Source organism: Narcine bancroftii, chromosome 6 (genome assembly GCF_036971445.1).
Source record: "Narcine bancroftii isolate sNarBan1 chromosome 6, sNarBan1.hap1, whole genome shotgun sequence".
Classification (NCBI taxonomy): Eukaryota; Metazoa; Chordata; class Chondrichthyes; order Torpediniformes; family Narcinidae; genus Narcine; species Narcine bancroftii.
Window position 1 is genome coordinate 251490631 of NC_091474.1, and position 24434 is coordinate 251515064.

General features: G+C 46.7%; 1 protein-coding gene across 1 annotated transcript in view; it reads right to left on the reverse strand.

The window, feature by feature from the left end:
- The window catches only part of nvl (nuclear VCP like), a 66008-nt gene extending 41968 nt beyond the window's left edge, over positions 1-24040 (reverse strand). Inside the window, 4 exon segments of the mRNA XM_069887958.1 lie at positions 2648-2732; positions 3078-3130; positions 13506-13576; positions 23845-24040. Coding sequence (XP_069744059.1) covers positions 2648-2732; positions 3078-3130; positions 13506-13576; positions 23845-23898 — 263 coding nt within the window. The 5' untranslated portion in view covers positions 23899-24040.
- Between the last annotated feature and the right edge of the window lie 394 nt (positions 24041-24434).

A 24434-nucleotide genomic window follows, 5' to 3' on the forward strand; every position in this document is an offset into this window, starting at 1 on the left:
ATGCACCAGAGATATTGGTGTACAGTTGCTCCGTCTCTGGTGGTGAAGTTCACGTGGTTGAAACCATAGTAAAATGGTTTTCAGGTTGGCATGATTGAAGTTGCCAGCAATCATCAAGGTGGGAAGTGTGGGCTTCGCAGGTGGGCATCCTACATTTTCATAGTCGCACTATCTCCACCCAGGATCAAACACAAAGCAAGGCTCCCTCCACACACTCTTGGGTCGAATGCAGAGTGACACCCCCTCTTCACAATCTCCCAGGGCAGGGACAGCAAACTCCACATGGTCCAAGATATTGACTTAATCAATTTGAGGTAAATGAGCGAAGCCAAATTGTAACCTCATGCAAGGTAAACTCCAGGGTTTTTACACTGTCAGCTCAGATCATTTGTAAGAAAGAAAGTTTTAAGTATGGCCCCAATTTTGTAAATAACATCAAACTGGCATTTTTTTGAAATACAGAGTAGATATTATTGGAGTGGTGGCATGGTGAGTGAGTGGGGGACTGGCAGAAGGGGGGGCATTGGAGGGGGAATGAGGTGCAGAGTTTGATTGTTACAGGCTGTGTTTTGGAGGAGCACAAATTCCAGGTGAGAAGGTAAACGATGAGCTGAGTGGGATCTCCCTCTGTTAATGCTATCGTGCTCCTGGCAAACAAATTCCACCCGTGAGCTGCTGTGTGGGCACAAAGAGGGGCATGGAGACAGATTTGGGCCTGGCAGAGAGGGAGAGGGCTTCATCGAGGAGGCTGTACAGTCAATGTTGATGATGGCTGGGCCAATGCTTGGCAACGGCCGAAGTAGTGTGAGGACAAAACTCAGTGCAGATTAGGTGGCCGTTCCACCTGCACCATCTACCACACGTGGGAGTTCACCTGGACAACTGCATCTGCAGGACCTGCCTTTACTTTGTCCCACTCGAAGATCCCACAGGGGAACAGGCCCTTCAGCACAACTCTGCAATGCTGATCTTGAGGCTAATATAATAAACTCCATTAGTCTTCATGGTCAACATTCCTCCATTCCCTGCTTGTTCGGATGGGCACACTCCCAGTGCCTGTGATGGATGGTGTGGGTTTACAGGGGGAATACATTCCCAAAGCCTGTTGGGGATGGTGTGGGTATTCAGGGGAGTACACTCCCCTTGCCTGTTGATGATGGGGTGGGTGTTCAAGGTGAGTACATTCCCAGTGACTTTTAAGGATGGTGGGGGTGTTCAGGGTGAAAATGTTCACAGCGCCTATTGAGGACAGGATGGGTGTTAAAGGTGTGTACGTTCCCAATGCCTGTTAAGGTGGGTGTGGGTGTACAAGGCGAGTACGTTCCCAGTGCCTGTTGAGGATGGTATGGGTGTTCAGGGGAGTACATTTCCAATGCCTGTGGAGGATGGGGTGGGTGTTCAGGGGGAGTACGTTTCCAGTGCCTGTGTGGATTGTGTGGGAGTTCAGGGTGAGTACGTTCCCAGTGCCTGTGGAGGACGGTGTGCGTGTTCAGAACGAGTACGTTTCCAGTGCCTGTGGGTGTTCAGCATAAGTACGTTCCCAGTGACTGTTGAGGATGCTGTGGGTATTCAAGGTGATAGGTTCCCAGTGACTTTTTGAGGATGGCGTGAGTGTTCAGGGTGAAAACGTTTGCGGCGCCTGTTGAGGACAGGATGGGTGTTCAAGGTGTGTCCATTCCCAATGCCTGTTAGGGAGGATGTGGGTGTTCAGGGTGAGTATGTTCCCAATGCCTGTGGAGGACAGTGTGGGTGTTCAGGGTGAGTATGTTCCCAGTGCCTGTTGTGGACGGTGTGGGTGATCAGGGAGAGTATGTTCCCAATGCCTGTGGAGGACGGTGTGGGTGTTCAGGGTGAGTATGTTCCCAATGCCTGTGGAGGACGGTGTGGATATTCAGAGCAAGTACATTCCTAGTGCCTGTTGAGGACAGTGTGGGTGTTCAGGGTGAGTATGTTCCCAGTGCCTGTTGTGGGCGGTGTGGGTGTTCACGGGGAGTATGTTCCCAATGCCTGTGGAGGACGGTGTGGGTGTTCAGAGTGAGTATGTTCCCAATGCCAGTGGAGGACGGTGTGGATGTTCAGAGCAAGTACATTCCTAGTGCCTGTGGAGGACGGTGTGGGTGTTCACGGGGAGTATGTTCCCAATGCCTGTGGAGGACGGTGTGGGTGCTCAGGGTGAGTATGTTCCCAGTGCCTGTTGTGGACGGTGTGGGTGTTCACGGGGAGTATGTTCCCAATGCCTGTGGAGGACGGTGTGGGTGCTCAGGGTGAGTATGTTCCCAATGCCTGTGGAGGACGGTGTGGATGTTCAGAGCAAGTACATTCCCAGTGCCTGTTGAGGATGCTGTGGATATTCAAAGTGATAGGTTCCCAGTGAGTTTATGAGGATGGTGTGGGTGTTCAGAGTGAAAATGTGTCCAAGATGTGTCCATTCCCAATGCATGTTAGGGAGGATGATGTGGGTGTTCAGGGTGAGTACATTCCTAGTGGCTATTGGGACAGTGTTGCTGGTCTGAAAAAGTTGGTTCCTGATTCCCATGACAGGTATCTGCAGGGACCTCCCTAAATGATGTTCCAACACATTTGACACATTCCATGGCCTTCAAATACCTGGTGATCCATGCAATACAGAACAGTCACAGAATCCTACCCTTCGGGACCACTGCTCCGACGGGAGCGTTTGGCTAGATCTTTCTCCTCGAAGTCCATATCTTCACTTCTTATCAGGTCGTACACTGCAGAGACAGGATGGGCAGCTGAAAGAAGGGGAAAAGCCCAGGGATGCACAGCTGAGGTGGAGGGATGGGCAACTCCGGAGACAGGCAGCCTAGAGAGGTTGGGGGGAACACTGGATACAGGCAGCCGAGGGGTTGGGGGGGGGGGGGCGGTCGAGAGGGTGGAACACTGGAGACAGGATGCCAAGAGTGGGTGGGGTGGAACGCTGGAGACAGGCGGCCAAGTAGGCCCTGAAAACACAAGCCTCACTCAAACTGGGATGCTGACACAAGCCCATCTCCCACTCTGGGACCACTGCGCCCCATGTGCCACTCTCTCCTACTCTGTCTGGATTGCCGACTCACCCTTCTCCACCTGGATCCGGAAGGCGTTCCTCTTCCGCCGCCCATAGTCCATACTGTGGATGAGGAGATATTACATCAGCAGCAGGTTCCCACCAAATTCTCCACACTCCATTGAACGGCCTGAAGACCATAGAGATCCCCTCGCCCACTACAGGACGTCCCCAAAAATTCCCCCACCACCACCCCAGGTCGGTCACAGAGAACCCCCACACTGGACTGTCCGATTGTTCCAGAGACCCCTTCCCCATCACAAGATGGTCCCAGACCCCCCCCCCCCTCACCCACTTCAGGATGGTCGCAGAGACCACCCACTCACTCCAGGATGGTCCCAGAGACCCCCCACCCACCTTAGTATGAGCCTGGAGACCCCCCCCCACCCCAACCTAGGACAGTCCTAGAGACCATCCCATCTATCACAGGATGGTCCCAGAGGGTCCCACTCCCACTCCACCACAGAATGGTACCAGAGACCCCTCCCACCCCACTGAGGATGTCCCAGAGAACCCTCCCCACCACAGGTTGGTCCCAGAGACACCCCTACCACGACAGGACGATCCCAGAGTACCCCCACCCACTCCAGGATGGTCCCAGAGTCCCCCCCCCCACCCACTCCAGGATGGTCCCAGAGTCCCCCCCCCCCACCCACTCCAGGACGGTCCCAGAGACACTCCCCACCTCAGGAAGATCCTGGAGATCCTCCTCTCAAACATCACATCAAGAACTATCCCACGAGTCCAGGTTGGAGATTCCCCACCAGAAGAGGCTTCCTCTCTGCATCCACCATGTCACAAGATCACAATATAGGAGAAGTAGGCCAATCGGCCCATTTGCTCTGCTCTCTCAATTAATCGTGAGTTAATCCTTATCACTCAGCCCCACTCCCTACCCTTCTCTTTGTAATATTTGATACCCTGACTCATCAAATACCTGTCAATTTCTGTTTTAAATACACCTAACAACCTTGTTCACAGCCCCCAGCTATGGCAACAAGTTCCACAGACTCACAACTCTCTGGCTAAAGAAATTTCTCTGCCTTTGTGTTTTAACCTTGAAATTGTGGCCTTTTGTCCCTACCATAGGAAACAACTTGTCGCATCTACTCTGTCCAGGCCTTTCAGTATTCAAAATCCCTCTATGAGGTACCCCCTCATCTTTCTGTACTCCAATGAACACAGTCCAAGAGCCGACAAACATTCATCATATGCTAACCCTTTCACTCCTGGTATCATTCTAGCAAATCTCTGATCCCTTGCCAATGCCAGCATGTCTTTTCTCAAACAAGGCATCCACACTGTACACCGTACTCCAAGTGAGGTCTCACTAGCACCCTAGAGAGTCTCATCATTACATCCTTGGTCTTGAATGCTATTCCTCTAGAAAAGATCGCCAGCATTGCATTCGCCTTCTTCACTGCCAACTCAACCTGGAGGTCAATCTTCAGGGTATCCTGCACGAGGATTCCCAAGTCCCTTTGCACCTCAGAATTTTGAATTTTCTTCCCATCTAAATAATAGTCTGCCTGTCTATTCCTTGAACCAAAGTGTATAACCGTACATTTCCCAACATTGTATTTCATCTGTCGTCTCTTTGCCCATTCTCCTCATCTGTCCAAGTCTCGAAATAGCCCTTCCATGTCCTCAGCACCAGCAGGCTCTACCACCTATTTTGGTGTCATCTGTAAATTTAGCCACAAAGCTAATAATTCCATTATCCAAATCATTTACATACAACATTAAAATAAAAGCAGCCCTAACACTAACCCCTGTGGAATACCACTAAGAACAGGCAACTAACCCAAATAGGATCCCTTTATTCCCACTCTGTTTCCTGCCTTTTAACCAAGGCTCTAACCTTCTTTTAATTCATGAGCTCTCATCTTGTTAAACAGCCTCATATGTGGCACCTTGTCGAAGGGCTTTTGAAAGTCCAAGTACACAACATCTACTGCTCCTCCCCTGTCTACCCTGTTTGTTATCTCCTCAAAATATTGTCGGTTTATCAGGAATGATTTTCCTTTAAGGAAACCATGCTGATTTGGACCTATCTTGCGATGCTCTTCTTGGTACCATTGATTCCACCATCTTTCCAACTACTGACGTCCCTAGCACCTGGGAGGCAACACAAGATTCGTGTGTCTTTATCAGGCCTTCAGAATCTCTTTTCCATCCTCTTCACTATAGACTCACCCATCGTAACTGCATGCACCTTTGTGTTCAGTATCACAGTGCCAGATTCATCGCTGAAGACCTGTGCAAAGGTTAAAACCTTGTGGTTTTGATTCTGAGCTAATTCTGTGCCTATCTCTTTAAGAGAACTATTGTTTGTAGTGTTACCATAGTGACTATAATGTAATATGTCGTAATATCCACCCACACTAACGGCTTGCTCATTCTACAAGATGTGAAGGAAGCGTGAGTACGAGAAATTTTTCTTGGAATTTGTGCCTCTTTAAAAGCTTTTGTATCTCAGATTTTGTATCTTTAAATACTTTTTATATTTCTATATATCTTTGTATCATTATACAGTAAATGCTTTCTTATTTATCGTTATGAAAGTCTTAATGTGAACCTTTGCAAAATGTTTATCTGTTCTATCAACGAATTAAAACTACATAAAGTAACAGACACAGATTTTGATTTTTTGGATTAAGGATATTGAAATTTGGCATATAGCAGCTCATGCTTTGGAAGATGATACTTGGAAATTAGGATTTATTAGAATAAGGAAAGTGTCATCTATATCTTGATTCAAAGAAATATGTAATTGTAAATGTTGTTTGGAAGAAAGACTCGTTAAATTTGTCTAAAAGAATTATCAACTTGACTTGAACCCAAGAGACATCCATGCTGTAATAATATTCCAAAAGCGTAGGAATTTGACTGTGAATTGTAAAGATTGAAATTGAGCCAAATGACTGGCCAGACAGTCAGCATCCTTGAAAAAAATAAGCCACAGCTCTGGTAGCAGAATTGGCAGGAGGCCCAGAAAATGTTATTGCAAACATTAAGATAACAAGACTTGTGTGCAGAACCACAGAGCCCATTTAGCTAGCAGCAAACTCTCTTAAAAAGTCCAAGTAAGATACAACATTCATTTACAGTCCCCATGAACCGGGGAAGCCAGGTGAAGAACCCAAGATGGATAAAAAGTCTCGTCAGGCTAAACATCTCGAGCAAACAACCTCTCAAAGGACTGTTGGATTGTGAGTTGAGCCAGCAAGGCAGACAGATGACACTTGGCAGGAGGTTGGGGCCAGTAGCCAAAGAAAAAGTGGCTTCAACTAGCAAGCAAGAGGAGGAGTCACGTGATGGAGTAGTGGCCAGTCGGGGAACTCCAGCCCTCTCCGGAAAAGTTTAAAAAAACAGAGAAAACGCAAAGGCACAAACACAAAAATTTAAATAAAGTGAAAGTAAAGGTGGGAAGAAAATTGCAACGAAGAAAGAAAAGTCAAAAGCAACGGGAAGAAGAGAAGAAGAAAAGACATTGGAAGAAGAAAGTGAAGGCCTTACCTGTCCGAGGAGGCCCGCTGTGGAGAGAGAAGCCCGCTCCCTCAGGTCAGTCAAAGTCCCGAGCTCGGGACTACAAAAATGGCTCGCGGAGCCAAGCAAAAGTGCGCAAGCGCGCAAGACAAAAAAAACACTGACGGGAGGGGGGACCAGCTGAGGAGTCGAACTCCACAGCTGAGAATGACAGCCACAGCACAGCAGCAAGAAGAGAACATAGAAAACAATGAGAACAAGAAAGAAGAGAGTAAAAAGAAATCAAAGAAACAGCAGATGACCAACCCAGAGGAAGAAGAAAAAGAACACAGAGAAATGGAAGATGCAGGGAAGGGCAAGACAATGGATATATTTTTTTTTAAAGAATATATGGAATCAATAAAAGAATGGCAATCACAAGAATTTAGTGAAATAAAAAGGAGAATAAAAAGTACAGAATAAAAAATGAATAGATTAGAGATGGTCATGTCAGATATAGGAAAAAGAGTGGACAAGGTGGAAGAACGAGAAACAGCCATAGAAATGGAAGTAGATGACTTAAAGAAATTAGAAGAATCTAATAAAAAAGTTAAAGAGACACAAGAGCTGTTGGCTCAGAAGATTGATATAATGGAAAATTATAATAGAAGAAATAATATAATGATAGTGGGTCTTAAGGAAGATGAAGAAGGCAAGAATATGAGAGAATTTATAAAAGATTGGATCCCCAGGGTCCAAGGAAGACCAGAATTACAGGAAGAAATGGAAATAGAAAGGGCACATAGAACTTTAGCCCCGAAACCACAGCCGCAGCAAAAAACAAGATCCATTTTAGTAAAATTCCTAAGACATACAACAAGAGAAAATATATTGGAGAAAGCAATGAAGAAAATAAGAGAAGACAAAAAGCCACTGGAATACAAAGGTCAAAAATTTTTTTTCTATCCAGATATAAGTTTTGAACTCCTGAAGAAGAGGAAGGAGTTTAATACAGCAAAAGCGATCCTATGGAAAAAAGGATATAAATTTATGCTAAAGTACCCAGCGGTACTTAAAATAGTTATTCCAGGGCAGCAAAACAGACTATTCTCGGATCCGAAGGAAGCACGAAAATTTGCAGAACAACTACAAAACAAACAGAGAGATGAAGACATGTAACGAGAGCAAAAATGACCACGAACTATATGTATGTGTGTGTGTGTGTGTGTTTAAAAGAAAATATATAGAATATAGATAAGAATTAATAAGGGAAAGAAAGCGAAGAGAGGAAATAAGGAGGGAATTAAGAAAGTGACCTTTGTTGTATATGAAAATTAAAATCTTTTCTGGGGGGGGATGAGTGGGGAGGAGATACGGTCACTGCGAAATCAGTTGACGCTTGCGAGTGAAATCACAAATCCAAATGGAGAGGGGAGATGTGGTTGCCCGACAAGGGATAAAGGTCAACTAAGGAAGGGGAGGGGATAGTGGGGTTAAAGAAATTTTAGATATGAGAATAAGGGGAATGTTTGATGTTTTAGAAATGTTGTCTTATAAAGTGTTCAAAAAAAGAAAGCAGAAATGGATAAGAAGGAAAGGTGATGATGAGGAAACAGAAAGGAAAGATAAACAAAGTATGAAATGGCTATGTTGAACTATATGACTTTAAATATTAACGGAATACATAACCAAATTAAAAGGAAGAAACTGCTAAATTTACTGAAAAAAGAAATATTTGATATAGCATTCGTGCAAGAAACACACTTAACTGAAGTGGAGCACAAGAAATTAAAGAGAGATTGGGTAGGACATGTAACAGCAGCGTCATATAATTAAAAAGCTAGAGGAGTAGCTATATTAATCAGTAAAAATGTACCAATTAAAATAGAAGAGGAAATAATAGATCCAGCAGGGAGATATGTAATGATAAAATGTCAGATATATTCGGAGTTTTGGAATTTACTCAATGTATATTCACCTAACGAAGAACATCAAAAATTTATGCAAGATATTTTTTTGAAGATAGCAGACACGCAAGGGAACATACTAATAAGAGGGGATTTCAACCTTAATTTGGATTCAAACATGGATAAAACTGGGAAAAAAATTAACAGAAAGAACAAAGTAACCAAATTTATAATTAAATCAATGCAAGAAATGCAACATTTGGATATATGGAGGAAACAACACCCAAAGGAAAAGGAATATTCATATTATTCGGGTAGACATAAAACATACTCAAGAATAGACCTAATCCTGTTATCAGCTCACATGCAAGACAGAGTTAGGAAAACAGAATATAAAGCTAGAATATTATCGGACCACTCACCCCTGATATTGACAATAGAGTTAGAGGACATCCCACCAAGAATGTATAGATGGAGATTAAACTCCATGCTACTTAAAAGGCAGGATTTTAGAGAATTAATTGAACGACAAATTAAAATGTACTTCGAAATAAATATGGAATCAGTGAAAGATAAGTTTATACTATGGTACGCAATGAAAGCATTCATCAGAGGGCAAATAATAAGTTATGTAACCAAGATGAAGAAGGACTACAATCAGGAAACAGAGCAGTTGGAAAGGGAAATAGCAAATATAGAAAAAGAATTAGCAATGAAGGAAGACACAACTAAAAGAAGAGAATTGACAGATAAAAAAATAAAATATGAAACACTACAAACATATAAGATGGAGAAGAACATAATGAAGACAAAACAGAAATATTATGAACTAGGAGAAAAAACACACAAAATTCTAGCGTGGCAGCTTAAGACAGAACAAATCATATATAGTCCAACGGAGATTAATAAAAACTTCAGAGAATTCTACGAACAATTATACCAAACTGAAAACGAAGGGAAAGAAGGGAAAATAGATGAATTTCTGACTAAAATTGAACTACCAAAACTACAAATAGAGGAACAAAATAAATTAACAGAACCATTTGAAATAGTAGAAATACAAGAGATAATAAAAAAAACTACCAAATAATAAAACACCAGGAGAGGATGGATTCCCAATAGAATTCTATAAAACATTTAAAGATTTATTAATTCCTCCCCTCCTGGAAGTAATCAACCAGATTGATAAAACACAAAGCTTACCAGATTCATGCAAAACAGCAATAATTACAGTAATACCAAAGACAGGGAAAGATCCACTCACACCAGCGTCATATAGACTAATATCTTTACTTAACACAGATTATAAGATAATAGCTAAACTATTAGCAAACAGATTAGCCAACTATGTACCAAAAATAGTAAATCTAGACCAAACTGGATTTATTAAAAAAAGACGAACAACAGACAATATTTGTAATTTATTAACTTAATTCATGCAGTAGAAGGAAATAAAGCTCCAACAGTAGCGGTTGCTTTAGACGCAGAGAAAGCCTTTAACAGAGTAGAATGGAATTATTTATTCAAAGTACTACAAATATTCAGCTTACCAGAGAAATATATTAATTGGATTAAAGCATTATATAAGGGGCCATTGGCGAAAGTGACAGTAAATGGATATATATCAAAACAATTTAACTTAAGCAGATCAACAAGGCAAGGGATGCCCACTATCGCCCTTATTGTTTGCATTAGCCATAGAACCACTAGCAGAACTGATAAGAACAGAAAATAAAATAAAAGGGATAAAAATAAAAGACAAGGAATATAAAATCAGTTTATTTGCAGATGACATTATAGTATATTTAACAGAACCAGAAATATCAATAAAAGAATTACATAAGAAATTGAAGGAATATGGAGAAGTGTCGGGATACAAGATTAACGCAAATAAAAGTGAATCAATGCCAATGAATAATGCGGATTTCTCAAAATTTAAGAATCACCATTCAGATGGCAAATGCAAGCAATACGATACCTAGGTATACAAATAAATAAAAACCTCGGCCATCTATATAAACTCAATTATTATCCATTAATGAAAAAATTACAGGACGACTTAGAGCATTGGAAAGACTTACCACTAACACTAATAGGAAGGATAAACTGTATTAAAATGAACATTTTCCCAAGGATCAATGCGGTTTATAGTGTGAAAAATAAAAATTAATTTTAAAAAACTAGCAAGCAAGAAGAAGACTGTCAAGGGATTACAGGCCTCATTCATTGGCTTAAAAGTTAGAGGAACTGGAACAGATGAATGTATGTTACAAAGCCCCACTGATGCTGTACCAAGCGAAATGCAGAAGATAGAGATTCAATCACCAGTATCTGAAAGTTCAGATGTGAATCCTGAGTGATTGTATTTCCAAGGTTATAAGCGCAGGAAGATCTTTCAAATCTTTAAAGGCATCTCGAACAAGTACAGCTTCACGTGCATCAAGCATTTCACCTATGCATGCTAAGGCGCAAGCAGACTTGGCTACTGTCTACACACAACAGTGGAAGAAAAAATATGCTTTAGAGGATAGGGAGGTTCAAATGAAGAAACAGAAATGAGGCAAGAGGAGCAACTTAAAAGATTACAAATAGCTAGTGAAGAATAAAATAGATTATTGAATAGAGAAAAAGACAAGAGCTTGAGGAACAATGTGCTATGAATATGACCAAAGTGAAAGCATTAGCTCAAGCTTCTGCAAGATTTGTCACTCAAAGTGACATTCGCAAAGGGCTAGCACCTAACTTTCCAGCAGAACCATGGGTAACACAGCCACAAGAAACAAATATAATTGAGCAAGGAGCCACGGGTCTCGCTCTAGTGCTCAAATGACCATGGCCAATCCTATGGAAAGAACTAGTGACATTCAGTCTCTCCAGAGCACAAAATATAAGGATCTTCCTGAAAGGAGGGCATTACAAAAAAATTCTCTATGCGAATTGATCACTCAACCCTTGTTGTCTCTTCATGTTACTGGATAACCACTACAAGTCAAGGATCTCCACCAAAGCCGTCATTGACAACCCAAGGATTCCCTCTAATGCCACCACTTACAATTCAATGTCCTACACCTATGGCACCAGTTCAAAATCTGTTTTCTCCATTCACCTCAAAACAACCAGTCTCAACCCATGGTGGGCAAGGCAATATAAAATCATTGCTATGTTAGCGCAGCAACAAGGTTACCCAAAAAGGAAATTCCAGTTTTTAAATGGAGATCCATTACAATATCTGATGATATTTTTTTTTTTTTTTAAATTTTTTATTTAATATCTGATGATTTTCATGAAATCTTTTGAACAACACATTGAAAGTAATACTAAAAACGCTAAAGATCGTCTTTATTACTTGGAACAGTAAACTGGAGGACAGGCGAAGAAGTCTGTCAAAAGTTGCCAATCTAGGAATCCAGAACAAGGTTTTAAAGGACAAAAGAATTATTGCATTATCATTACGGCAATGAACATCAAATCGCAAGGCCCCACATGGACAAAATTCTTTCTTGGTCAGCAATAAAATCAAAGGACACAAAGACTTTACAAGCAGATGCTCTCTTTCTGACAGGATGTTGTAACGCAATGGGCTGAATTTGCTTACTAATTTGCCGATTGTTATCAACAAATTGCCTTATAAGATGAAGGATTTCAGTTGTGAAACTTGAAGACCTGTGGGAACAACAGTTTAAAGTTGATTTTCGTGAATGCCTTGGAGATATTCAAGAACCTTCAAAGGAGGACAAGCAGTTTCTGGATTTAGTTTCAAATTCTGTTAAACATGTTAATGGTCATTACCTCTGCAGAGAAGAGAAGTTTGTCTGCCAGATAATAAAAGAATTGGAGAACAGCTTATGCTGAATTTGAAGAGAAAATTCAAGATAAATTCTTCCTTTCATTTGGAATATGCAAATGTTATGTAGGATATGATAGCCAAGGATTGTAGAGAAAAGATATCAGAAGAGATCTTGGAATGTAAAAATGGTAGAAAATGGTACTTACCTCATCATGGAGTTATACAACCACAAAAGAAAAAACTACACATAGTATTTGATTGTGGAGCATCATTTCAAGGAGTTTCATTAAATTCTCAACTTCTGCCAGGTCCAGACATAACCAGTACTTTAATAGGCGTTCTGATAAAACTTTGTGAAGAGCCTATTGTAATTGCTGCAGATATTGAAGAGACATTTCAACAAGTGAAAGTACCATCAGAAGATCATGATTTTTTTACGATTGTTCTGGTGGCCTAACATTGTTTTACAGTAAAGACATGATTGAATACAGAATGACAGTTCATCTATTTGGAGCAACTTCATCACCGAGTTGTGAAAATTTTGCTCTCAGGAAATGTGCTGAAGATCATGAAGAGCAATTTAGTCTCAACCTATAAACATCATCAGGAATAATTTCTATGTTGATGATGGTCTCACTTCAGTGGTTTCAGAAAAAGAAGCAATAGATCTTTATCACAAGTTATAGGAGATCTGTAATAAAGGAGGTTTCTTCCTTATAAAATGGATTAGCAACAGTCGATGTGTTGGCTGTTATTCCTGAAGCAGAAAGAGCAAAGGAGATAAAATATCTTGATTTGGATTGTGACCTTCTACCTGTCAAAAGAATTCTGTGAGGGCAATGGTGGGTTCAATCTGATGTTTTCAAATTCAAAATTGATTTGAAAGAACAGCCTTTAAGAAGAAGAGGTATTCTTTTGATTGTAAGCTCAATATACGATCCTTTGGGAATACTGGCACTAGTACTATTAATAGTCAAGAAAATTCTGCAAGAATTGTGCTGAAGAACATTTGGATGGGATGAAACTATACCAGAATCCATCGCACAAGATTGAAGCAATTGGATTGAGTCTTAAAATGTGAGAAAGTTTTAAAGTCAACAGATGTTTGAAACCAACAGACTTTGGAACTGCCACATTTGCTCAGTTTTACTATTTTGCTTAGGCAAGCAAAGGTGTTTTTGGTCCTGTCAGTTATTTAGTACTGCAAAATTTGTAACGGGAAAAGCAGAGTGGCTCCATTCAAGCATGCCGAACAGGGTGCAACACACTACCTCACCTGTACTGCTGCTGGAGATCCGCAGCCACAAGGCTGATGTCCACATATTCGCTGCCACAGTTACTGAGGTACTGTAAGAAGAGGATAACGTGAGAGGGAACCTCCTCAACCCCCACCCTGTGTCTTCTCAACTCCCCCAGTGATACTCTTTGTAACCCCTTCCTGTGATTCAACACCCCTCCCCATGACCCCCTCAACACCTCCCTGTGATGCCAACCTCATTCCATTACCCCTCAACCCCTCCCACTAACCCTCCTCCACATGACTCTTCCCCTGTGGCCCCCTTAACACCCCCTCCCCTGTGACCTCCTTCCCAGTGACCCCCTTAACATCTTTCCCATGAACCCTCAAACCCCCTCCCCTAGTGACAACCCCTCCCATGACCCCAATACCCCCTCCCCACTTAACACCCCTCAAACATCCTCCCCTTCAACAAGCCCTTCCCCCAGTGACCCCTCAACCCCCCTCCCCAATGGCCCCTTCAACCTCCACCAGTGGTCCCCTCAAACCCTCTCCCAGGTGACAACACCCTCCGTGACCCCCTCAACTCCCCTCCCCCAGTGAGCCCCTCAACTCCCTCCCCCAGTGAGCCCTTCAACTCACTTCTCCCAGTGAGCCCCTCACCCTCCCCCATCTCATTAGCCCCCCCTGTTGTGTGTGGAGGAGGCATGACTTTCCCTATTGCTGGTGGTCACATGCCCTCACTGTCTGAAACTCATTCGGCCACTGGTCGGTTCACACCTTGCCATTGACTGATTCAAATCACCAAGCATCCTTGTTGGCTAGAGCCCTGTATTTAGCACCAGCTCAAGGACATTCGCTCTCTCTGCTTTGTAGTGTTAATCAAGGACACCACTCCATGCTACTGCAGACATCGCTTAGGAGGGTCATGGGCAAGGTGTGCACTGGAATGAAGCTGAACCATGGAATTGCTATAGATCAAATTGCTGTCCATCAAAACTGGCAGTGGAGTCGCAATTCTCAACTGATCAGGGTCCCAGAACTTGCGTGTACCCCTGTGTATACCAGATCCACCTCTCAACTGATCAAAGGCCCAAGAGCATGCATATACCCCTGCATATACCAGATCCACCTCTCAAATGATCTGGGGTCCGAGAGCATGCATATACCCCTGCGGGTACAGTGGTACCAGATGCACCTCCTCTCAATTAGGGGTCTGGGAAGAGAAGGTGTGTCTACCCACTGCTAACACCATGCAAATGTCTGCTTCGCCTGTGTGAATTCATAATTGTGCACTGTTTAATATTCTCCCGTTTGTTTCCCATTACAATTTTTTCCCACGCTCTCTTATAAATTGTGCTCCCATGTTCCTTCGTTTCCTTATAAATTGAGCACTGTAGTGAAGTGTTCTTTACTGAGCTACTATTAGACATCGGTGTATATGTTGTCAAGTTGATGTTTACACAGAGAAGTCTAAGTTCACACTTTGGAGTCGAGTGCAAGATTGACATCTCCAGGTTTGCAAGCTGGGCATATATACATCACTGTTTCTGCCACATGTACAGGAAGTGACATCACCAGTGATGTAATCAGCCCAGATAAATACTTGTGCTGGATGCAGGTCAATCTCCCTTGTTTTCCACAGTACATTCGCCATTTTGGGAGCTGGTTCGCTTGCTGGTAAGTGGGTCACCACATGATACCCCCCCTCCCCCCCAGAACTGGCAATCCCACTGCGGACGCCCAAAGTCTGTATTTTTTTTATTTGGGTGGCCTTCCTCGCCACTGAGGTGCCTGAACCACGACTGGTCCATCCAGATCCAGATGGGCAAGCTTGAGGCGGTCAATTGCAAAACCTTCCTACCTCCGATTCCCAGAATGTACGTTAAACCATTATGTCTTAGTACCTCGAAGGGACCCTCACACGGACGCTAGAATGGTGCTTGGTGTGATCCTTTCTGTATGAAAACGAACTTGCAGTCCGGGGTATATAGGACCTGGCCTGACTGTGTTGAGATGTCAGTATGGGCACTAAACAACTGAGCTTTTCGCAGAGCTTGCTTAGGAACACTGTGGTCGTCTCCTCCCGTCCTCGGGTCTGATACAAATTCTCCTGGAACGCAGTAGACCAGCTCTGCTGATGAAGCATCTATATCTTCCTTAGGTGCCATTCATATGCCAAAGAGTACCCACAGCAATTTGTCAACCCAGTTAAGTCCCTACAGATACATCATAAGGGCCAATTTCAAATGCCTTTCTACTAGTCTTTTGGATTGTGGGTGGTATGCAGTTGTGTGGTGCAATGTTTCCAAGCAGGGTGGCCATTGCTGACCACAGGCTTGACATAAATTGGGCACCCCTGTCAGACGTGATGTGTGCTGGCAAACCGTAACATACTATCCAGGTGGAAATGAGGGTCCTGGCGCAGATATCTAGTCACGTCTGCCAGTGGAACCGCCACCACGTGGCCTGATCCACTATATTGAGAAGAAAATGCGAACCATGTGATATCAGCAGGGGGCCCACAACGTCCACTTGTATGTGATCAAACCTTCAATATGTCAGCTCAGAAGATTGTAGTGGGGCTTTCGTGTGTTGCTGGACTTTGGATGTCTGGCAACAAGTGCATGTGTGTTGGGAAGGGTTGTGGCTGTCATGTGACAGCACTGCCCTCTACCTAGTCAGAGGACACACCAGCTACCAATCAAGGTTTGGTTCCACCCCACCCATTAGACACACCTTGCTGCTTCACCCATGTAAATTACCTGGACTGGACTCTCCAGCCTGCCTGTACTTGGCCTTGGGCTGTTGTAATTGGATTAACCCTACTGACACCAAGCCATTTGCCCCTGCTAACTAGCTGGGCTGTTTTCTCTCTGCCAGCTTGGAACCACCCTGCTGTGGAAGGGTGCTGGAGAAACTGTTGGTAAGATGTGCACTGTTAAAAGGGTTGGGAGTATTTAATTAGTGCCCCTTGTAGCACAGAGCTGTGCCTACACTGTATGTACCATGTGTGTGAGTGTGTGTGTGATCTGTTACCATTTCCCACACTTTTGCCTTCTGTAAATAAAATCTTTCAACATCAAAACTGTGTTCAAAGTCCTTGCCTTTGAGACCTACCAAACCTCTTTCCTCACTCACAACAGCAAATCTTCACCAAAACGCTGTCCTGTTTTCGAAGGCCATGCCACACAAATCTGTTGGCTACAATCCAGACAGTCGTTCTGATCTATGGATGTTCCAAACCATGTACCACATCAAATACCTGCTGCCTCCAGGCCACCAGAACAATTGGGCGAGGACGACATGTAAATATATCACGCAGGAGTTTGAGTTCCCCCTGGCCGACTGGAATTTCTTCCAGCTGCAGGTTCGAGTCTCTTGTTTCATAACGTGGAATTTCTTCGCCTGCCTGTTGCGCTTTTGCGTGTGCAACATAGTCCACCCCTTGGGCTAAGGTCTGCACAAATTGTATGGCTGGGTAAGACAGCACCTGTGCCACTATATTGGCCTTTCCTGAGATGTATTCGATGGTCGTCATGAATTCTGAAATATATAATAAATGTCTCTGTTGATGAGCCGACCATGGATCTGATACCTTAGTGAAGGCAAATGTAAGTGGCTTGTGGTCCCTAAAAACCGTGAAATGCCTGCCTTCTAGAAAGTACCTGAAATGTCTGATAGCTAGGTACAGTGCCAACAATTCTCGATCAAAAGCATTGTACTTAAGTTCTGGTAGTCTTAGGTGCTTGCTAAAGAAAGCCATTGGTTTCCAATGTCCATCGATGTACTGTTCAAGCATCCCTCCTATTGCTGTACTGGACGCATCCACAGACAGGGCAGTCAGGGCATCTGTTCTTGGGTTGACCAGCAATGCTGCATTAGCCAGTGCTTCTTTGGCGTTCTCGAATGCTGGCGGCGATTCTTCGTCCCAAGAGACATCCCTTGCCTTGCTTGAAACCAGGGCAAAGAGAGGGTATATGAGGCAAGCCGCTGATGGCAGAAACCGGCGATAAAAATTCACCATTCCAACAATCTTCTGGAGACCTTTAACTGTGCTGGGCTTAGCAAATGCCTAGATCCCCTCAATCTTTGCTCCATGTTTTTCGATTCTGTGGCCCAGAAGGTCAATGGCCGCTAACCCAAATTGACACTTGGCCAGGTTGATGGTCAGCTCAAACTCATTCAAATGAATGAAAAGCTTGTGCCGGTGGGACAGATGTTCCTGACAACCGTGGCTCGTGATAAGTATGTCATCTAGGTATATGAAGGCAAAGTCAAGATCGCATCACACTCTGTCCATTAAACGTTGGAAAGTCTGCGCAGCATTCTTGAGCCCAAAAGGCGTCCTTTTGAATTCAAAAAGGCCAAAGGGTGTAATAATAGCCATTTTTGGAATGTCACCCAGGTAGACCAGGATCTGATGATAGCTAGGTGTGGTACTGATTGACAATATAATGAAATGAATGTGCTGTGTATAAGAGTTAAGATGTTATTATAACCGTATTATGAAAGATAGAGTAGACTTTTAAATGATTGCTGTGAATGACTAAGAAATGGGTATTGATACCACTCACACAGACAGGTCAGCTGCAACTAACAACATTCCAGATAACTATCCATAATCACCTCTTCCATGAAGCCATCTCTTAGTCCCCTGTACACAATAGTACTATTACCTGCTGTTACACATAACGAGCTGTCAGCTCATTCACATCAATAACCTGCCTGATGGCTTTGCTTCAGTGTCTGGAATTCAACTAACCTTGTTCAAAATCATGAATATGGAGATCACTGGGGAAATGTACATGTGCCAAGAGCCAAGTTAACACTGTCTTAAAGGATAGCAAGTCTGCCACGATTCCATATCTTTTAATTACAGAAAGCCAATTCAATGATTGGCTGTCTTCAGAAATAAAGCAAACAGCTGACTGTAAGACCTCAGTTTGAAACAATCCCCTCAAAGGAATGGTCACTCAATCCATATGCAGGAAAATGCCTTCAATATTGTCCTCTGTAATCTTGTACTTTGAACAAAGTTCAACAGTATTAGGGAGGTGACCTTAGGCCTTTTCAGGTGCATTCTCTGCTTAGAATGCGCCTGAAGAAGCAGAAGCGTCCCTTTAAATTGCAGTTCAGGTGGCAGTGTTGAAAGCGCAGCGCGGGCCACCTGAAAGGTCAGCTGCGCCAGGACGTGCATCTGAGCGCATTCCGGCTCCTGTCCCTAAGGCTGTCAATTAAGGATGTCTGGCTGTTCCGCTGCCCCACTCTCTCCCCCTTCACGAATTCAGTCTCCACAATGTCGGGCGGCCGGCGCAGGCTGTCACCATGGTGACGTCCCCACTCTCTCCCCACTCAAGGGGCTTGAGCGGCCGGCGGGTGAGTACGGGGGGCTGGAGCGGCCGGCGGGTGAGTACGGGGGGCTGGAGCGGCCGGCGGGTGAGTACGGGGGGCTGGAGCGGCCGGCGGGTGAGTACGGGGGGCTGGAGCGGCCGGCGGGTGAGTACGGGGGGCTGGAGCGGCCGGCGGGTGAGTACGGGGGGCTGGAGCGGCCGGCGGGTGAGTACGGGGGGCTGGAGCGGCCGGCGGGTGAGTACGGGGGGCTGGAGCGGCCGGCGGGTGAGTACGGGGGGCTGGAGCGGCCGGCGGGTGAGTACGGGGGGCTGGAGCGGCCGGCGGGTGAGTACGGGGGGCTGGAGCGGCCGGCGGGTGAGTACGGGGGGCTGGAGCGGCCGGCGGGTGAGTACGGGGGGCTGGAGCGGCCGGCGGGTGAGTACGGGGGGCTGGAGCGGCCGGCGGGTGAGTACGGGGGGCTGGAGCGGCCGGCGGGTGAGTACGGGGGGCTGGAGCGGCCGGCGGGTGAGTACGGGGGGCTGGAGCGGCCGGCGGGTGAGTACGGGGGGCTGGAGCGGCCGGCGGGTGAGTACGGGGGGCTGGAGCGGCCGGCGGGTGAGTACGGGGGGCTGGAGCGGCCGGCGGGTGAGTACGGGGGGCTGGAGTGGCCGGCGGGTGAGTACGGGGGGCTGGAGCGGCCGGCGGGTGAGTACGGGGGGCTGGAGCGGCCGGCGGGTGAGTACGGGGGGCTGGAGCGGCCGGCGGGTGAGTACGGGGGGGCTGGAGTGGCCGGCGGGTGAGTACGGGGGGCTGGAGCGGCCGGCGGGTGAGTACGGGGGGCTGGAGCGGCCGGCGGGTGAGTACGGGGGGGCTGGAGCGGCCGGCGGGTGAGTACGGGGGGGCTGGAGCGGCCGGCGGGTGAGTACGGGGGGGTTGGAGCGGCCGGCGGGTGAGTACGGGGGGGCTGGAGCGGCCGGCGGGTGAGTACGGGGGGCTGGAGCGGCCGGCGGGTGAGTACGGGGGGCTGGTGCGGCCGGCGGGTGAGTACGGGGGGCTGGAGCGGCCGGCGGGTGAGTACGGGGGGCTGGAGCGGCCGGCGGGTGAGTACGGGGGGCTGGAGCGGCCGGCGGGTGAGTACGGGGGGCTGGAGCGGCCGGCGGGTGAGTACGGGGGGCTGGAGCGGCCGGCGGGTGAGTACGGGGGCTGGAGCGGCCAGTGCAGTGGACATGCAGTGGTGGCCCTTAGCAAGGATGCTGCACCATGTTTTGGCATTGCCAAGGTGAATTGCGGCATTAACTATTGAGGGGAATTCCGCCAACAACCTGGTGAATTAGAAATGCAGGGCTGGCAGCTTGGCCTCACCTAAGGTGAAGGTCCCTCTAGATCACACATGTCAAACTCTGGCCCGCAGGCCAAATTTGGCCCGCAATATAATTATATTTGGCCCGCAAGATCATTTTAAAAATGTATTAGAGGTGGCCCGCCCTGCAGCGAGAGCCGATGCTGTTTTTTGGTCATGTCACCCCCACCATCCTCCCCCTTCATTGCATATCCTTCCCCATTGTAACACGAGAAATTGTAACACGAGAAGTCTGTCGATGTCATCAGCCGGCAAGCCAGTTGGAAGGCTCCCCGCACAACCAGTCACTTCTCCCACCTTTCGAGCGGTGCGGCGGATTGGCGAGCACCTGTGATTTCCTGTCGGCGCGACAGGCATGGCAGGCTGCGCATGGCCCCCAGGCAGCGCAAGCCCCGCGCGACTGGCACCGGACGGCCCTTCCACAGTGCGAGCGCACTTCTCCCGGTCGCCACGGCCTTCAGCGCTTGCACCCGCGCAGACCCCAGGGACGGCTGGTTCGGCCCTGCACATGAAGAGAGAGATGGTGACTGTCCGCAAAGGCTGATCGGCAGCGCGCTGGGCCTGAGTGGGTGGGTAAGCAGGGGTGGGCAGAGGGTGTAGGTGAGGAGTAATGGGCAGGGGAAGTTATGGTGGTGCGAGGGGCAGTTAGAGGGAGGGATGAGTAGAAGGAGGGGTGGATAGGGAAGAGGTAAAAGGGGAGGGGCAGGGTGAGTAGGGGAGGAGTGATTAGAGGGTGAGAGACGGGTAGAGGGAGGAACAGGTTGAGGGGAGAGGCAGTAGAGGGGCGTGTATAGGATGGGGTGGGTAGAGGCAGAGCAAGTGGAGTGAGGGGTGAGTAGAGGTTGGGTAAAGGACTGGTCAGGTAGAGGGATGGTGGGTCGAGGGTGAATAGAGGCCTAGAGCCTGAGGAGTGAGCAGGAAATGCTGAGTCCTGATGCAGGCCAAAATGGACACAGCCTGTGAATGCTGACTACATCTCCACAGGGATCAAATATGTTTCCCTCAGGTCAAGCAAAGGGTGAACTTGAGCTACCTACTCCTGACCTGTAACATTATCCTCCTAAAGTTAAACATTACATATGTTGAAAGAAGAGAAAACATGCAGATGTTGTTGAAAAATTTCAATAAATATTTAGTTCGGCCCTCAACTTAGTCTAAGTTTTTAATTTTGGCCCTCCGTGAATTTGAGTTTGACACCCCTGCTCTCGATCAACCAACAGGCCACGTGCTCGGAGAAAATCAGCTCCCAGCAGCGGTTGTGCGACTGCGGCCAATGTGAACGTCCACATGAACTTAGTACTGATGAACTGAAGTGGGATCCTACCTATGCCAAATGCCTGGATAGTACTGCAGTTTGTGGCTTTCAATAATGGCCCATGTTTTCTGGAAGTGGTGAGCTTCTGCACCCCACCTTTGATAGTAGAAACACTAATGGGTGCTATCTTTGTTCCGTTGTCAGTCTGACAATGGATTTGATCGATCCTGCTGCCAGTCTAATGTTGGAGTTGCACGGTCCTACTGCTGTGAGCGGGATCTGGTGACCTGTCCTACAGATGTTATGCTTTCTTGCTAAGCCTGCCATAGAACGTCAGTATGGGCCACAGCTCTCCGAAATCCTCATCGGCCAGTAGCTCATGGATATCTTCTGACAACTGTTCCAAGAAAACCTACTCGAACATGGGGCAGAGCCTATGCCCTTCCTCGAGGGCCAGCATTTCATTCATGAGCGCAGAAGGGGTCCTGTCTCCCAAACCGTCCAAGTGAAGTAAATGGGCTGCTCGCTCACACTGTGACAGGCCAAAGGTAGTGATGAGCAGGCTCTTGAGCACCATCTACTTGCCCTCTTTCAGAGGCTGCTGCAGAGTGGAATCAGATGTTATCTTCCTCAACTGGAATTGGGCTTCTGCTTGGTCAAACCATGCACGTGGTTGTGAAGTCCAAAACGTTGACAGTTTCAGAGCCACAGCATGTATCGAAGAAACATTTTCCATGTTGGGGTCAAATATCATTTGGACCATCAGGGTCACCAATGTAGTGAAGTATTCTTTGCTGAGCTTCTATAGATGTCAGCGCACACATTGTGGAATCGCTGTACACGCTGTCGAGTTGATATACGCGGGGAAGTCTATGTACACGCTGTGATTTCAGTGCAAGACTAACAACTCCAGGCTGGACTCATCTACATTACTGCTTCTGTCACATGGACAGGAAGTGATGCCATCAGCCCAGATAAAAACGTGTTGGATTGCAATTTCCTGTGTTTTCCATAGCACCTCTGTCATTTTGGGAGCCAGTTTGCTTGCTGATAAGTGGGTCGCCACAGCGCGTAAATTCCCACGCTCCCTGTAAATTGTGCGCGTTCCTTCCCGCGCTCCCTGTAAATTGTGCGCGTTCCTTCCCGCGCTCCCTGTAAATTGCGCATGTACCTTCCCGCGCTCCCTGTAAATTGCGCGTGTACCTTCCCGCGCTCCCTATAAATTGTGCGCGCATGTTCCCACCTCTCTCATCCTGGAGTTCACCCAATAACCCGAAAGCTCCAACATCCTTTATTTTAAAGGCAAGGAGGCCAAACCTGTGACGAGTATTCTAGATGTGCGCTTACCAACAAACACCCTGTACTGGAACAAAATCTGGAGCAAAAGAAGCTGCTGAGGGGGTGGGGAATTGAGTCAATCAGCATATGTATGGAGGGGGGTGGGGGGGAAGAACAATGGTCTTTCAGCCGGAGACCTTACATCTGGATGCGATTCAGGGACTCAACCTAAAATATTGACCATCCCTTTGCCTCCACAGATGCTGCTTTAAGTTCCTGTTGCTTCCTCTTGAAGTCTAACCCCTTTACAATAAAGGCCAATGTGTCTCTGCACTGCTCACTGGATCTGCCTGATGGGTGTTCAGACTCTCACTACCAGATCCTAACACTTCCCAGCCTTCTGGCCTCCTACCGACCCTCAACATTGCTCCTTATTTTCAACTTAACATTCCCCTTAACCTGTACAACCAGAGAATGGAACATAGAGCAGACCGGTTTCCCACCAAGTCCCTCTTTCTCACTGGATTAAATTCCCGCTGAATGTTAAAGACAATAGATTACAGCACAGTGCAGGCCCCTCAGCTCACGATGTTGTACTGGCCTATTTAGACAACAATTGTTGTTCCACAACAATTAACCCTTCCCTCCCTCACGCCCATAATCCTATATTTCTCACATTCATGCACCCAAGAGTTTATTAAATGTCTCTATTGTACCAGCCTCCACTACTATCTCCAGCAATGCATTTTAGGCACCCACACCCCTCAAATCTGACATCTTCCCCAAATTCCCACCACTCACCTTCAAAAGATGCCCTCTGGCATTGGTTAAAAAATGCTGACTGCCCATCCTCTGTCTCTTATAGCCTTCTGTACCATTAAATCACCTCTCATGACTCCCTTCAGATGACATTCTCCAATCCAGGCGACTTCCTGGAAAACCTCCTCTGTGCCCTGTTACAAACTGATGTTTGATGATCTTCCCCTGCCTCTTGACTGATTTTTGCAGTGCACCTGATCGTTATTGAAGTGGAAGACTGGCTTTGGGCCTCGAAAATGCACCCGGAATTCTATCATTTTGTGCTCATTCACCTCTGGGAGAATCTGGAAGCACAAGATTCCCCATCTATTCTGAAGGGATCTCACAAGTACCTGCTTCACTCGGTGCTTCAGGCGAGGATCAACCAGGGGGCTTTTCTTCTTCATGTTGACAGTATTTTCTCAAAATTCCACCTGGAAGGAAAGATAACAGCGGGTCATCCAGCAGATCCTCGATGACACGCGCACGTAGGCCTCCTCCCGCCTCGGCTCCTTCCCTCCGATGGCGTGCGTTGGGGTCCTTGCAGGGTCTGACCTTCCCTCTGCCTGTACGAGGCGGGGAGGAGCTGCAGAACGCGCTGCTTGGTCGGAATCCCGGCTTTATCCGTCGGGGTCCTCCACCGGCATCGCCGCGGGCAGCCCCGTCTCCAGGGGCGGGGCGTCGCGAGCGCGCACAGTCACCGCCAGCGGAGAGGGATCGAGCAGGGGCCGCCATCTTGATAGGGACGGGGAGGGGGAGGGGGAGAGAGGGAGGGTCTGGGCTATTGAGCAATGGAGGGGACTGGCCAGGGGTAGAGACTGGGCCATGGAAGGATGGAAAAGTCAGCCTCACTGTGGGATTTTGTTGACTCACCATTTCTCTCCATGGATGCCTCCTGATCCAGAGTCCATCCAGCTTCTCACTGCCTGTCAGAGATGATAGT